This window comes from Mycteria americana, chromosome 1 (genome assembly GCF_035582795.1).
Source record: "Mycteria americana isolate JAX WOST 10 ecotype Jacksonville Zoo and Gardens chromosome 1, USCA_MyAme_1.0, whole genome shotgun sequence".
NCBI classification, from domain to species: Eukaryota; Metazoa; Chordata; class Aves; order Ciconiiformes; family Ciconiidae; genus Mycteria; species Mycteria americana.
Window position 1 is genome coordinate 38880249 of NC_134365.1, and position 17106 is coordinate 38897354.

At 45.2% G+C, this 17106-nt stretch overlaps 1 protein-coding gene across 8 annotated transcripts in view; it reads left to right on the plus strand.

Moving 5' to 3' along the window:
- The window catches only part of HMGA2 (high mobility group AT-hook 2), a 125000-nt gene that overhangs the window by 96489 nt on the left and 11405 nt on the right, over window positions 1–17106 (plus strand). For all 8 annotated transcript variants that reach the window (XR_012774569.1, XR_012774570.1, XM_075495213.1 and 5 more), the window contains one exon: window positions 2561–2593. Coding sequence is in view for 6 of the 8 variants with exons in the window: in XM_075495213.1 (XP_075351328.1) it covers window positions 2561–2593 (33 nt within the window). In the remaining 2 variants the exon portion in view is untranslated. The remainder of the gene's footprint in view (window positions 1–2560; window positions 2594–17106) is intronic.

The window sequence follows — 17106 nt, forward strand, 5'->3', positions numbered from 1 at the left end:
TAATACCGGCTGAGGGGCTGAGCCCTGCTTTTGAGCTTCCATAGCTGTGCTTCTTCCATTTAAGGGAGAAAACGTAACACATGCTCAACTCCAGATCCCAAATCCGCTGGAAACCTAGACGGCGGTAAGCAAGCACTGCCAGGGAGCTCTCGACATGAAGCACTACGATAGCAAAGGTCTTGAATGACTAAGATTCTTGAAAGCCTTGGTCAGTATCAGAGACAGTTTCCAACTGGGCAAAGTACAATATTTTCCCTCTGCTTTTTATGAATGGCTGGATAGGATTGTGCTGGAGTCAGAGTCCCCTGCGAAAGCCATTCATAAAAATAACAACAAAACAAAACAAACACACACAAAAAACTTTCTAGGTCCAGTCTGGAGCCACTGGGGGCCAGAGGCTGGGAAAACACGCTGGCAGCTCGAGCCCAGCTATCACTGAAAGTATTCAAGGGGCTTTTTGGTGGTCTGAGAAGTATGAAGTGCTGTGTAGAAGGGCAGCTGGTAGAATTACTGTGACACATACTAGGCAGAAAGCCAGAGCTGGCCTTGTTTCAGACATTGTCTTTCCTCTCATTGAAGTGTCAGGACCTAATTCATGGAAAATTTGGTGAGTTGGCAGCTCTTTCAGAAGATTTCATTGAGCTACAGTGTGTGAGAGTCACATGAATGCAGAGTGCACAGCCAAAAATATATGGGGATTTCTGAGCAGGAGAAAACAGTCAGCCTCTAAGAATGTCTGTGGATTTCATGTGGTTTGGGAGTAAACACGTGTACAGGTGTAATCAGCAGGCAAAAAAGGAAAATAAAGCGGAAAAGCACTAGTGGCAGATTACTGAAGAGCTCACTGAGTTCTGTAATTACGAGGGATTCCTTTGAAACAAACCCTTCCTTTGTCCAAGGGCAGCAAATGTCCATTAATGAGTTCAGGGCTTGCAGTTCACCTGGAGAAGGCATCAGTAAAATGTGTGCCTTGGTAATAGCTTCTCCATTGCAAGGGAATTTAATGGAAAAGAAAAGGGTCCACCCTGAAGTTTAAAGATAGACCCAGTCATCACATAGTCTTTTTCTCATATTTATTTGAGAGAACTTGGAGCCTGAGGCACAGATACAAAAATATAACAGCAATAGGATTCCGCTGAATTAGAAAAAGACTGAAAATAAACAAAGCATCTCTTGTTAAAATGGGACGCTTGTGGTGGGCAGTCTGAATTGAATTAGTTACATTTAATTTACATTTTCATTGATCCTTCTGACTGAAATATTGCTCTGAAAGGCCAGTTACACTAAACTGTTTATTCAGAAATATTCCAGTTATTTCCTACTACACTGTCATGAAAATTAGGTTTTTGGCCATGCAGAGGGACAGCATGTTGGCTTCTGCCCAAGCGAGGCACTAAAATCGCGGCTGGGATTAGGAACAGGCAGGAAGGAAGGGCAGGAAGAAAATCATTGGGTGCAATTCATATACTTTGAAAACAGAAAGTCCTGAGGGGGGGAGGCAGCAGCTTTGCCCCACTGAAGTAAGAAAAGCCCTTTTGTGCTCTCGGTGTCAGGATTTCATCCTTTATCTGTGGTCTTATTGTTCCATGCTGCTCCTAGCACCCACGAGGGTCGTCACATCACCTGGGCGGTGGCGGTGTATTAAACGCGCCTGTGTTAGTTCCTTAATCAGTACTCCTCCTCCTCCCTGGGGTTGGGATGAAGGGCACTGGCACTTTGGTGCGTCTCCTGACTCCTGCGGGGACCGTGTTTCCCATTCCTGGGTGGGAGCAGCCAGGAGGGAGACTTGCTGAGGAGCCCGTGGCTGTGCTGCCAGGTCCCACGTAGGCAGGCAGACACAGCCTCCAGTTCTCCCTGCCATGTGCCCAGCCAGCCCGGTGGTGGGCATCCCTGAAGTCATGTCAACAGGCTCACGAGGGTCAGCACAGCGTCATGTTCATTCAGCTAGAGCTCTCAAACCAGAGCTTCCCACGGCTCGAGCCACTGCCCATCCTAGCCTCCTAGCTTTGGCAGGGATGGCTTTGGTCGAGTGGGAAGCCCTGGCTTGGGAATGAGGTTATGTGTCCTTCACCTCTGTGCCTGAGCTGTGTTCCTGCTCATGGCCAGGAGGGAGGGCTTCCCCACAGCAGGACACTCCGCTTACGGCTGAAAGAGTGTGGAAAGAGAGTGAACAGCATCCGTGGAGACAACAAAATCTAGTTAGAAAATTAGGCCATTCTCACAGTCTGATAGGTAATGCAGCAAAGTAAATCTAGCAGTACCGTAGAAGAGCTGAAAGATGTAACGTGCTAAACTAGATTTCACTTCGGGTTTAATTATACAAACTTAACATACTCCTCTGCATCCACAGTAATCTGAATTACTTCAGAGCAAGGTCACAGATGCGTGTAGGAACGGCTGGGTGTGAGAGCTGGGTATGCTTATCACTCCATTTCTGAATGTGGGCTTTGCCTGTGTTTTGTTTCTATCGCTGAAAACATTTTTCCCAGCATCTGTGAAATCACAGTTAAGTGACCTCAGTGAATTTTGTTTCTCACCGTGCTTTTGTTTTACTTTTCAGCCTCAACAAGTGGTTCAAAAGAAGCCTGCTCAGGTAAGAAAAGCTAATTTAAATTCTTTAGACTACTTTAAATGAAATAATTCTTCAGTATTTAAACTGGTCTCCTTTACTGTAAAGAATGAAGGGAAATACATCAATCATATGAGCTGGGGGACAGCTGTTGGCTTGCTAGGCACAACCTCCAGAACAATTCACGCGGTGGCCCTTGGGAATGAGAGGAGGAAGCAGTGGACGGTGCTCGCTCAGAAACGTCCTCTTTCTGCAGCGGCCACCTTGCAATGATAACGTAGGCACATGCACACACACATCTGGTGCAAGTCTGGTGTGTGATAGGTATCTCTGTGTGTCCTGAACGTGGGGAACTGGGGACTGCTTACAGCAAGGAGGGGGCACACGTGTAAAACCCTTCTCCCCACTGGTCTAAAGGAGTCTCTAAATCCACAAAATAAAATAGGCTGAACTTGGTAACTAACCAGACTGGATCCGTCTTAAAGACTAACACATTTGAACTTCTCCTGTTGGATGGTGTTCTTCTTTAATACCTTGGACAAAGTGCAAGCTAGGGTGTCATGAAACTGGTCAAACACTGCGTTTATTATCACCTCCATGTTCTTTCCCCAGCCCACCCCATGTTAAAAAAACCCAACATCCTAACTCTGCCACTTTGTTACATATGCACCAGCCTGTGGGCATGGGAGCAGGTCCATCCCTGCCCGGCAGAGTCCGTGGGCTGCACTGGTGAATAGGAATGATCGCTGAGTCAAGAGCATAAAGGATCCGTTGCTTTTCTGGAAAGAAGTCTGCTTTCAGAAGGGAATAATACTTTTGTTTTTCCACCTTATGGTTTTAATACGTTACTGCACAGTGTACGTTATTGTAATGTCTACTGTAATCTGAATTCGGAGCTGTTACATAAGAAAACATCCTAGCTGTGAGTTGGAGGGGTGCAATGATGTAACTCTCCAAAGCATGTGCAGGAATCGGGTTTCTACAAAAGAAATCAATACAGTTGCAGCAATGATGAATCCGTGGCACTGGCAATAACATTAATGTCTCCAAATGGCAGAGATAACATACAGGATGAATGTAGCAGTATTTTCAAGTGAGGTAAGTTTTGCAAGGAGAGGTAATGTCTTTTATTAGGCCAGCTTATGCAAGAAACACAAAGTCAGTCCCCGAGGACTTACATCTATAACCTTCTGACTACACCACACAATTCAAAACACACCAAGTTGTTCTAATAAAAGATATTTCCTCTCCCTGGTCTCGCTTACATCCTTGAACTGTTATGGCCGCAATCAGGCTATTCCTACTACAACATGGTAGTAAATCTGCTGGTGGGCACAAAGCCAGCCATCTCCTCCTTGGCACCTGAGAGACAGGGAGGCTTAAACCCTGCTGTGCACAGGAGGCCAAATCCGGGAGGCAAAGACTCCCGGGAAGCTGTTCGTGTTGCAGTTTCCTCTGGTACGTAGCAGAGCTCATCCCCACCGGGGTCAGCAGGATAAAGGGGTCTGGAGCTGGTGGCTCTGCCTGCAGCCTAGCCTGGCAGAAGCCGGTGACGGTGACGGCATGTGTGGTGCCGCTAGGTCTCTGACCTCCCCGGGCACTTACTCCTGTGAGTGTTCTGTTTGAACAGTAATGGAGTGCGAGCCCTAGCACAAGAGAGGAAGAAATCGCTAGGACTGAGGCTGGGCTGGGCTGTGGGAGGACAAAGAGGGGACCCAGGACTCCGTCTTTTGGTAGCAGAACAAAGTAATGGCAGATTTAATTGATGGTGAAATGATGTAGATGTTTGAACCGCAGCACCAGGGTTCCCTGTATGGATCTTCCCATCCCTTCTTTCCCGAAGCGGTGACTCCGGTGGGGATGCCGTAGGGTGTTTCAGCCAGCCGGATGCAGCCGCTGCTGCCCGGTGCCTCGGCAGCATCTCCACGGTCAGAGAGAGAGAGAGAGAGAGAGAGAGAAAAGGAGGCCCTTTGACATTCCCATTAGCAATGGAAATGTTTGTATAGAAAATGAGGAGGCACGGAAGAATGCTTGAAAGGAGAGAGAGGGCTTTTTAGAAATCCCCAGTCATCACAACACGACTAGTAAATTTACACTCTTTAAATTATTTGTGTGCCATGTCTTCACTCAGAGAACATTTCTTTTTTTTAATCCCTGGCCTGAGGGATATTCAGTGAAATCATTGACTTGTCTTTAACCCTTCCTGGTTTTAATAGGCCCCGCTCCCACGCTTATGCTAGGACAACATAGCGGTTTTGCTGGGTGTGGGTGCATGGCAGAGAACAAAAATTACCGCTGTGAGCAAGCACTCATGACAGTGTCTTCCTGAGGCTGAAAGAAGGAGGAGGTAAAACGGTGTAGTTCCTGGGACGGTCAGGATCTTCATGCTGCTGGGTTCCACTTAAGTCCGGTTGCCTTTCTCCGTTTTCTTTTTACACTACTGAATTTCCCTTTAAAGGAGGGAGGTTCAGACTCAGAATTAACAACAAGAACATGAGCTCATGCAGGCTTCCTAATCTGAGCTGTCTAAGGAAATAGTGATAAATTATATAAACATGGGGACTACATGGAAGTTCATGGAGGATAATGTAAATCTTACACTACATTCAGAGGAATCTCTTCCTTTTCCATCTGTTTCCTTCAAAATATCCTCCCAGATGGCTTTACCATGTGGCAGTCTGGATTAAGTTAGAAATGTATCCTTTCTTCATCAGTGTGGACTGTAAGAGGTTACAGTCGAGAACTGCTGTGTGATGGTGAGCGGGTTACCCCAGCCTGCCTTGGTAAAAGCGGCAGAAACTCTTGGTCAGGTTTCACCCCTGAGTGCCGTGCCTTGAATTTTGGTGTATTCTCACAGATTTCTATGAATGTTAGTTTACATCACCGTTACTCTTGTTACTGTTGCTAGTACCTATGCTTCTTGGGTTTGTGTCATTTTTAAAAATACAGAAACAGCAAGACCAGATAAAATTTTCATTTTATGAATAACAGCTCTGTTCCCTTCACTGTTTCCCAGATTTTAAGCATCGTACAGGGCTCTGCCATGCTCTAAATCTCTTTATGGGTATCTGCTGTCCAGTTTAGGGCCATATGGATGCCTATATAAACTTCTGCAATATCTTCAAACATCCCCAGAGCTCTGAAGATTTACCATCACGCAGCTGGCAAAGGCAACAGTAAAATCCACTGGAAATCTACACACCCGTATCATTAATACAAACATTTAAACACTGTGGTCTGTACACATCTTTGTGATGATCACTGACACATACTCTCACACTTCCTTGGGGAAATGAGGAAAAGAAAGCCAGCCTAATTGCGTGACATCGGTAAGTTTAGCACCTTCACATAAATGTGTGCCTAAACCGCAAAAACAAGACGCTCCTTTGAAATCCGCTCTGTCTCCAAAGAATGGACAGCCAGATCTTACAAGCATGATGTAGTAATATTTTTACTGAGGTGTGCAAATAAGCAGTCCAAATAGAAATAGAAATGTCTCCATTTTCTCATTTTTAAGCTATTTGTAGCAGCTGTAGCCTCAGCCATATGGGGGAGTTACACTCTTAAGTAATACAAAGGAAATAGATATTTTTAGGAAAACATCATGAAAGCTATCAAAGTTTTCTGGAAACAGGACATGTTTTATTTTTATCATTTCTGGAGGGAAGAAATACTGTGAGTGTAGAACAGCCCTTTGAAAATCTTCTTATAATCTCTTTGGGAGGTCTATTAAAATCTCAAATCCTTGCAAATCCTTTGTATCTGAGTCTGAAAGACAGCACATCAGTCAGAAAGCCAGTGTATCAGTCAGAAAAGTACACATAAAGTGTACACAGAAAAGTGTACACAAAAAAGTGTACAGAAAAAGTACACAAAAAGTACACATAAAGTATACTTTTCTACCTAATGCTAAATGCATTAGATGCTTTTAAAACAACATCCAAAAAAATCAAATCCCAACAAGAATAAAAGCTAAAAAGAAAAGTGTTATTTTGTATAGGAAAGAAAATGCAGATTCGCTGTATTTTTCCTTGTTACTCATTTCTTAGTCTTGGTATCAATAAAGTTATGCTTGTTAGTTAGTCATAATATATATACAACTCACAACCTCAAGTTGTATGTGTTCCCCAGCTGCATCCATCACATATGCCTACTCAATGTAGGACAGTAAATGCTGAAGGTGTCAGACAGGCTCTGCAGCCCAGGAGCTACATCTGTGATTCACACATTCATATGCAGCCCAAAAGCAGCAGACTTTGTGAGCAGAGCTGAGCCCAGGACCTGTGGTGGTTGCGTGGCAGGTCCGACGTGCTGGGACACCCTGGCCAGCAGGCCCACGGTGCACATGCTGGGTCGCCTCTCTGTGCCATGCAATAAATCTGCACTTCCGCAAGCTTCAGGCATTCTGCATACGTGCTAGCCACCACATGTGGATTTATTTTTTTCCCTTCTGGGAAATCCCAGAGAGAAATGTGGCAGAAATACTCCAGAGATCCACTTTAGCAGGTTGAAAAGAAGCTTCCGGTGTCACAGACAGGATGGCAAATCCTTTGCACCCATGCAGGTGCACCTACACGTCCGAGAGAGCGTGTGCCACTGTCCAAGCCCGCCTTGTGTCCTGCCGAGCTGGGAATACTGCAGGCTGACTCAACTGAGTCTTGGCTGCAGACACATTGAAAAACCTCTGCCCTGGAGGTTGACCTGGTGCCCCGGCGTGTCATTGCTCTTCCCACTGCATCCAGCAAGCTGTGTTGTGTGTTGTGTACTTTTTCTGTATTTACTGATACGGAGAGTCAGGAAGTTGTCAGATCCCAGAGGGACAAAACTTTATTGTCCAATGGTATGTGGAATTTTATACTTCAGAGTAGGGTAACTGCATATGTGTTATACACACCACTCCAGAACATCCTCCAAAAGGCTGTTACCATTCTTCTATTATTGTTATTTTTAAAGCAAATGCTGAATGTTTTCCCAAAGACAGCAATAGGGGCCATCTGGAGGCCCTTGGTACCATGTCCATATGCGCCACGCAAGTGTATATCACAGCTCCATCAGCCCGGACTCACTGCACCTCCATATGTGGAGCGTGGTCCCAGTGGAGCTGCCCAAAGCTTTCCCAGTGGGGCTGAGCCCCGGACCTGCTGCGGGGCCCTCCGGCTCAGTGCCCTGCTTCCCACCGCCGCCAGACAGGGGGACGATGCTTATTGGAACTGGTCAGAGGTTTTGCATAAATAGCTTCATGATGAAATAACCTGGTTTTATTGACCCTTTTCCCCTTAGGTGTCCTTGGAATTTTTGTTTTTCCAAAGCTTCACAATATTATGATCACTTGGGCAGTGAGTTTTTTAAATCAAAATAGGGTTTGATTTTGGTTTTTGAATACTTTTGCTTTGCAAAATCCTTCCAGATTTTGCTTTTGAGTGTTCTGGAAACATTTTTTCTGATTTGAAAACATCATTTTAACAAATGGATAAAAATGTCATGGAAAGTCTTATGAAAAATGGCTCCAATTTGAAAATTATGTTTCATTGTTACCAGTTCTGCTGTTTGTATTTCAAGCAACCTGTAAGGATTGCTTGGTGTAAAATTAAAAACAGCAAAATTAGAATAATATCAAACTTGTGGACTACAGCCAGAATTATTAAGAAATTAGGTGGATGCCTGAACTGCAGGAATGGACCTGCCATTGCTTTGGGAGAGGTTTCAATTTGATTCTAAGGAAATCAGGAAAGTCTCTTGCTTTCTTCATGGATGCAGCAGATGGAGTCTCATGGAGGGTGCTGGGCTTTATGTCCTTACCTTCTTTCTCCTTCCAAGGCAAAATGGTGGCAACTGCATGATGTGGTTTCCAAAGGAAGACATATTCAGTCTTCTTTTATAATTGGTTTATTGTGACAGGGCGACTGAATAGTCTGATGACTAAAAAAGAAAGGAGCACAGTTTTAGATAGTAAAATACAGAAGTTGCAATTACCAGTTCTATGAACGGATGAAGCACTAAGCTGTGCTGAAGAATGAGGGCTAGAAGAGGAGTCAAGTATTTCTGACAGCAAATACTTTACTGTTTATATGACATAACTTCTGAATAGACTCTGAATAACATAATTCAACGAGGCTACACCTAAATACCGAAATCAGTGTAAGATTCAGGTTTCCAAGGTTTTAACTGTTTATGATTGTCATTTATTACATAGCTATGACAGAGTAACATTTTTGAGATGGCTGCTTCCAGAAATTCGGCTGTAAATAAATTAAACAAATAAGTTCAGATATTATGTGACCAGAAGGAAGGAAAGAAAAGGGAAAAAATTACCTTCAGGACAGGAGTATATTCAGATATTCAGTCACTTTTAAAGAGTCAAAAATCAGAAATACATACAGCGATCTGACGATGCAGGTTGCTACTCTTTGAGGCAACTTTTTTTTACATTTTTATAGTTTCTTTTAACGATAGTGGTAGGTACACGCTGGCCTCTCAGTGTTGGGATGGCAAAGACTTTGCCAGCAAGTACAGTTTCACACAATGAACACTGGAGCCACGGGGTAATTACCACAAATCAATTTTATAAAAATCACTTTTATAAAAATTGCTTTTGCTCACAGCTCATTTGAGTACTTTCTTCAACTGAACCCATCCTACCAGTCATGAAAATATAGCAAGAGCTCACCCAGCATTCCCACCATTTCATGGAGAGCACAAAGGGAACAGGCAGATGGCTTTTACAAAGGTAGTTAAGCATTTAAGTGGGCATTGTAACCACTGCTTCACTAGATACTCAAATAACGTTTGTAATCCAGCCCTCAATCTTTTTCATTTACCAGGAGATACACAGGTAGCCCTGTTTCCCTGCAGGCAGAACGTGGGTTTTTAATAGAGAAAATCACAAAATGCCCAGCTCCCTACCTGCCCGGTCTCTCTTGCACCCAGCAGGCGCCTTAGCTTCACCGCAGGAGCGAGAGGCACTTGCCCAGCAGCTGCAGTGTCACAAGGCACTGCCTACCCCAGGCTCCTGTCTCACTTTACCTGGGACTTAGGAACCCTGCATGGCCTCTGCTAGGATCCAGTATTTGGGGGGGGTGGGGTGGTGGGAGCAGAATGAGCTTTGCAGGGGAGCAGGGGTAGCCTGCTTCTCGTACGACTGTGGTGGCCACAGGAGTTGCTCTGGAAGTAGGTCACCTGAGCAGCAGCCCCATTTCTCATCCCAGCAGCGCTCCAGGCTGCCAAGGGAGGATTGTTCTCTGTGCCGCTTGCTGAACCTGGGACACAGTGCAGCTAATGATTCGAAGGTCGAAGAGCCACTGAGTGAACAACCAGGAGGAAGATGGTTTGGTTGCGTCCCAGCTTCACAGCAGCACCAGCCTCAGTGCTGCTGGGCAATGCCTGAGTTCAGAAAAGAAAGAGGATTTTGAATGGTCCTGTCTGTTAAAGATTTCCTGCTGACTAAATTATGCATCCCCTTGCTTAGTGTACCAGTGGCCCGCAAGGCAGGCTGAGGTGCCTGTCCCCGTGTCCCCATACGCTGCCTCACGCGCAGAGGTGCCCCGGTCAGCACGGGGCTGGGTGAGCCTCTTGCTGCCTTTGAAGCCATTAGTGCTGAGCGCTGCAGCGTGCAAGTCCCATTTTAGGGAAGTCTACCAGTGCCTTGAGTTCCCCTCTGCTAAAACTGAGGTGCTGATGCTCCCGTCTTGCATAAGGGAGTTATCAGAGTGCACACATTCATGATTTGATGTGACTAAAGAGGAATCAGATTTAGCACGATATTTTTGCTTCATGGTTCATCAGGGACTGTCTGGGGGATTCAGAGTCTTGCCTGCTGCAGTGTGCTGCTTGGAGATGTCACGTCCTTGTCAGCCAGTTTCTCTGAGTCAGTCGAAGAGCAGGAGTGCCGTGGCATAGCCCAACACAGGAGGAGCCTTCAGCTCTGAACAAGAGCAGAAAAAGGTTATTTTAACTGTTCAGATATGCAACATTTAATTCCCTTGAGACAAGCCGTGGAGCAGGCAGCAGCTTTCTGAATGCAGCGCTGGTCACACATTTGCCCATTCAATACAGACATGCTCTCAGGTCACTGCTCTTTCCTTGTGTGTTAGGCAAGACCTGTCCCTAAAAGCACATAGAAACGTTCAGGGACTACAGCTGTTGAGACGCTCCATGCGTGGCACTTGGCACTAGGCGCAGCAGTTGGTGGTAGAAGGCTGGAGGCCAAAGGGGTAAGCTAAAACATTTCCCTATGTCAGCAATGCTCCTCCTTGCTCTCTCCCCACCTCCTCGCTCTCCCTTCCCTGCTTGGGGAAGAAGCCTGAGACAGGCAGGCGATGGCTGTGGACAGGGTGGCTTTGTGTTTGACCCCATGGCTGTGCCCACGGAAGCTGTTGAGGGAGGTACCCTATCCCGTTCAGAACTTGGCTCCGATTTGATGCAAACCAAAATCTCACTAACGATAGCCAGAAGAGAAGGGACTGTGACGTGTGCTTGGGAAACACCACTGAGGAAGATGGCTGGGCAGGGAACAGTGTTTAAAAAAATGTCAGTCAAGAGTAAATTAAACAGTGCTACTTTTGCATACACATGCTACACATTTAGGCCAAGATTTCCAAGAGTAACAAGAGTCTGTGCTGCTAACACTTGGGTATCTTACTTCACAGACGTACAGGATTCTAGGCAGTACTTGGCTACCCCCTGAAAATTTGGATTATTTTAAGATGTTTCTAGAATTATATCCAGAAAGTTGAAACCTACCAGAACAATCAGCCTCTGGACTTACAGCAACAAAATGATCAAAATGCTAATTAGCAAAGATGAAGTGTGTCAGAAGGCTGCGCAGGAAGAAAGTGCTCTTCGCTGAGAGCTTAGTTCCTGAGCTTCTCATAAAGGCTCTGCATGTTTCACAGTCAGCATCGTTGCTGCTCCTCCACACCTGGCTGAAGTCACTGAAAGATATCCTATTTCCTGACATAAATATTATTAATAGATACTCCAGGGCTGTAACCCAGTTCATCTGCTGCATTGAAAAACATGGGACATGAACCTTCTATGTAGCCAGTTCTAGAAGTTGCTACATCTTTGCCATGCCAGTTCCGGACCATATAAATTCTGTGGCACGTTGTATGTTAAAAATGAGGTATGCTGCGATGGATGTGGAATAAGGTAAACACAATGAAAATCAAACTTAAGACCAATGAAAATACATTTTTTTATCTATTAAATAATTTGCTAGGATTCTCAGTTATAGTATTTGCATACCAGCACTATTAAAAAAGATTTGGCTAGGGAAAAGAGCAGTATGCTCAGGCCTTATTAACTGATATACATCTTTAAACATGTTCTGGAAGGAAGCAATAAGAAGTCAATATCGTATTTTATTCTGGGGTTTCCATGACATCTGGGGAATTTTATAAGGTCCTCTTGTTGCCCAAAATAACAGTCTTGGAATAGAGGAAGGATAAGAAGCTTTTCACAGCTACTCTGTCCATCACTATGGGGCGGTTGTGGAATTCGGTGAATTTAGTTCCTTGAAATCAGTGCTGCCATGCTACCCTGGGGTGACATCTGGCCTGTCTGGGCAGCCCGTCAGCTTGTGACACCTGTGCCAAACGTTAAGGCTGGGATGGATAGGCTGGACCTACGAGCGTGCCTCCTCCCTTGCAGCTCAGAGAGGACAACTCAGGCAAAGGACTCATGAAAGTCAGCACAAAATAAAATCATGATAGACACTCTAAAACCATTTTCCTCAGTGGAGCTTCCATCCCGTATCGCTTCCTTTGGTCACTGTGCTGTCCCTTAGTGCTGTGATGGTGTGAAGCAACCCAGCCAGCAAGCACTGGCTGTGACAGACAGGCTGCTGTTCGGGGGGCTGTCCAGAGCTTGTGGTCATCGATTGCTTGTTGGATATTGTGAGCATGGTGCTGCTGTGTTTATAGACAGAGTAAAAAGTTTGGGAGTATCACAACCTCTTAATGGACTATGCAGTGAGAATTATGCTCCTAGGTACTTCATGCTGAAGGCTACAGGAGTACGTAGGAGGTTTTCAGACATCAGCACAATGACAAGCAGTGCATGAAGGACCTAAACCTTTGGGCAGTCCAGTGTTTGTAAGTGTCTTGAGTTCATCCTTATAGGACCTAAATAAATAAATGTGCTTTTCTCACACCAAGGAAAGAAAAAAAGCCGTTCAAAACAACTGTTAGGCATTATAGCACTCACATCACCATAGCAAACTACCTCATGGGTCCTGTTTCATTGGGATCTCAATGCCACAAATGTTAAATTCTTTATGAAGTCTGCTCCAGCAGATGGTGAACATCACCATGATGAAGTTCTGCTGCTGATCCCATTGTAAGGCATTTCTGGAAATGCCAGAATGTTTTCAGAAAATGTTGGCCGAAATCTCTCTCTAGAAATGGCTGTTGCTTATATTAAAAAGGGATATAATACCTCCAGTGTACTTCTTGCTTTGCCTCTGCTCTGTCAATGTAGTCACATTGTTCAGGGCCGATCTCTGATCTCAGGTTTGGAGAGTTATTTGCCACACAACAACCATGGGAAAAGAGAAGGAGAGAAATAAAAAAATGAATCACCCACATTCTGCCCGAATTCAGATCTCAGATTTCCCACATCCTGGTATTTAATTTCTCACAGAGTTACCAATGGTTGATCTCACGGCAGGATTAGTGGGAAGAAAAATGAGAGCTCCATTGAAACCAGACTTGAGTCTGGAAGGAAGGGACATGTGAGCTCTAGGACCTGGGAGATATCAGATTCAGGGCAGTGAATGGCTTCCACCCTCTCCCCTTCCCTGATTCTCATGCTTATTTTGAGGCAAAATCTGGAAACTGAAATCAGAACAGCAAAGAGACAGTTACAGTATGTTAGGCAGCTCGCCCATCGCTTTAATAGTCTCCTGAGAACTGTCTTATATAGTGAGGCATTAACTGTAATTTATATTAGTATTTTTTTATGTTTAGGAAGAGGAGAATAGATTAACATTGAGGTATAAATGGCAGTAAATCTGTCTCGGTCCTAAAAGAAAACATGTTTGAACACACGTTTCCACCAGGATACCTTTTCTGATTTGATTATAGAATATAGATGTGTTCAATTGGAAAAAAAACTCCCCTGAAAGGTTCTATAATCAACAGGAAATAATCACTGTCTATTAAGTTGGACAGCCCCACTCCCTTTGAATCAGACTATCTTGCTTTGAGAAAGAAAAAGCTTCACCCTGTGGTAGTACGGATCGCGGCACAGATGGAGCTTGAAAAGTTGGGTTGCTGCTCCATGCTGAAGAGGACCATACTTTATCGCCCTTTCCACCAGACTGTGTGGAAATATTCAAGAAGTTGAAAAAATCTTTAAATGCATCACTCTAAATCCTTTAGGAGTTGAACATATTAAGATGACAAGAAGAGTATGTCATTAAACCATAACTACCCTTTTTGGATTACCTGGTATTTGTAGATTTATTGGCAAGATGGCTTAAATTAGGGATATATTTTTAGCCTGCAGCATTACATAATAAAATAGCAGCAGAATTCTTTGCAGTAAAAAAAAGGGAGGGGCCGGGGGGGGGGGGCTTATTAAAACCAACACAAACTTCCCTGATTTTGTGCTTTTGCCTGCACAAAGAGGTGCTCCATGGTTACACAATCAGCACAGTTTGCAAGAAAAGCATTTCCATTACCCCGTTTTGCTCAGGAGTCGTCGCCCTGCCTTTCGCTGCAGACCTGCTGTTTAGTCTGAAACTGAAAATTAAACCCAGAACTTCAGTTCTCAAAGTTAAATACTCTGCTTTACTGCCAGCACACAGCCTCACCAGTGTCTGTGTGGCAAGATCTATGATTAAACTCTTCAGGCGTTTTAAAAAGCATTTTACAAGTCTGTTAAGCTTTAGTGTTTTTGTTTTGGTTGGGGGGGGAGGTTTTAAGGAAAAAATCATATAGCTGAATTACACCACAAAGTCTCACATGAACTCTGCTGAACCAGATCTGAGAGCCCAGCTCACTATCTTTCAGAAATATGTTTCTCATTTGGGGGGGGGGGGGGGGGGCTTTTCTGAGGACAACCTGGGGAAGGTAGAGCCCAGTATGTTAAACTCTCTCCTTCAGAAACAACAAAAGAAAGGAGGAGAAGAGCCTGGGGAGGCCGAGGAAGAGCGACGGCAGCGGCAGAGCCCCCCGCGCCCCTGCCCGCGCTGAGGCCTGCGCTGGCGGGTGGCAACATGGCGCGGGCTGCGCGCGCGGCCGCGAGCCCTCGGCCTCGGGGCTGGCTGGCGCTCGTAAAAATGTCACCGGTGCACTTCCACTGTGAAAGGCTCTTTTATCTTCCCTTCCCGCAGCCCCTTTCCAGTGGGTACGTGGGGCCGGGCCCGGCGGCTGCCGCTCGGCCTTCCCGCATGGCTGGGCCCTAATGAGGTGTGTGCGGCTCTTGGCTGCAGGTTTTCAATCTCTTTCTTATTACTTCAAAGCTGCTGCTCCGAGGTTCAGACAAGTTTGATCACTTGGCAAAATCTCTCAGCTGGGATTTAAAAGGGAAGACGCTTTATTTTATTATTTATCATTACAGATAGATAGCTGTTCCCAAACCACAGTTGCCAGTGGCTCTGTGGGCCGAGCTGTAATGCTTTTTTAAGTGATAAAGGATTGGAGGTGAATAACTTCTGGCAGTTGCTTCCTGTCTGTAACAAGCAGTCATTTTTGGCGGGAGGGGGAAAGGAGAATAGAAATCTAACAGGCCTTACTTTATTCTCCTTTTCATGTTCTAAAATAGGGGGGGGACAAAAGGTAAACAATGTGGGTTTGACCTCCGTTTCAAAGCCTGTCCTAGCGTTCCTTTCTCTACTGCGTTCTGGGAGACCTTCACCGCCGTCCTCCCTCTGTCACTCAACATAAAAAATGCACAGAAATCGACGCTGTTTCAAGTACCACAGGGGCTCAGGAGGATGGCAGACTCCCTCAGGTTTACCTGTGTGGGCTCCAGTATCCTTTTGGGCTTTGCCATCTCCACTGCCACAAGACAGCAGAGCTAATGCAGTGACCCACAGCGTTTCAGTGAACTGTACAAGCCCGAGGATTTTTAAAGATTGGTGTCCACCTTTTTTTGCTCTTTCATCTAATTATGGACATACATATTCGTGATTAGAGACTATTATTAGAGCCTCTGCTTGCCTTACGCTCCAGTCTGGATTTTGGCTCTGGAGCATAGTGTGAATGCAGAGCAGTTTACCACTCCTGCAGTTTACAGCCTCCACAAGAGGTTTGTAAGAGCAGCTTCTCAATGTTGGGGTTAGTCCAGCTCGGTTGTATATGTTTCTAACAGCACCGCTGCCTTCTTTTCCTTAATATTTTATTTCCTTCCCACCAGAACTGTTTACATCTTTTAGGATTGAAGCTCTCCAAGACAAAATACATCTCTGTCAGTGTTAGCACAGCACCCGCCATTGCTTCAAGCACCATTTTCACTTTAGGTCTGTGCTTTGCAGACTTTAAATGGTGCTTCCTGCAAAATTCTTCTGACCGGTACTGAGATTTTGCTGGAGATTTTCACTCTCCTTTTAATCACATGGGGAACAGATTTTTTCAAAGTGTTTTGACCTGCTTAGGTCAAAAAGGCACTTGCTATACTCAAAAGCCAAAATGCATTTAAGAAATCTGGTCTGACGTAATTTAGACAGCTGAGTCTCAATTTCAAAAGGCTTCAGCAGCACAGGCTTCAGCGCTGAGTGAGCTGCTGCCTCACAGAAACCTCATTGCTGAGTTAAGTTCAGGACTGCTCTAAAATCCATGGCGAAGTTGGGCACCTGGAGCTGAGGTTCGTTTAAGCCCATCTGTAGGAGATGTTGAGAGGCAGAGCCAAAGGCAGGTACTTTTTAGGGTTATCTAAACGTCAGCCAGCCTAATTCCTGTCTCTGGAAGTTCTCAGTGTGAGCCCTCCTGGATTTAAAAATCCTGTGTCAGATAAGCCCTTTCTCTCAAAGTAACCAGAGAGACTCATTATCACTCCATTATATCAAACAGTTCTCGTAGTGGGAGATAAGCTAGGAGATAGAGAAATGTTTTTGAATCCCCCTTAATCTAACAGGAAGAAGTGACCTGAATCTATGTTTGAAGAAGGCTGTTCTAACTTAAAGAGGAATGTCCTGTCCTGTCCTGAGGGGATCCTCCTGAGTACTGTCCCGGTCCCCTCCAGTTATATGGACCTGTTACTCAAGGACCAAAACTTTGCCAAGCCTTGCGAGACACTTCCTGCAGCAGAGGAAAGGGATCTGTAGGCGTGGTTCATGGATGTGCAAGGATGGTAGCTCTCTGACCTGTACCGCAGTTGTTGGCCTGGACCATACTCACCAGCAGCTGAGTCCCAGCGCAGTCCCAGCAACTTCACTCTGGCTGCCCCAGCTAGTTCACTTCCTCCAACAGCTGGGGATGTGGATTATCCAGTAATCCCCATGAGCAGCCTTTTTGCTAGTCAAGCAGTGTTGTTCCAGCAGTGAAAGGAGAGGCCACCCTTAATTTGCTTACTAACTATGCAGCTCAAAAGCCATA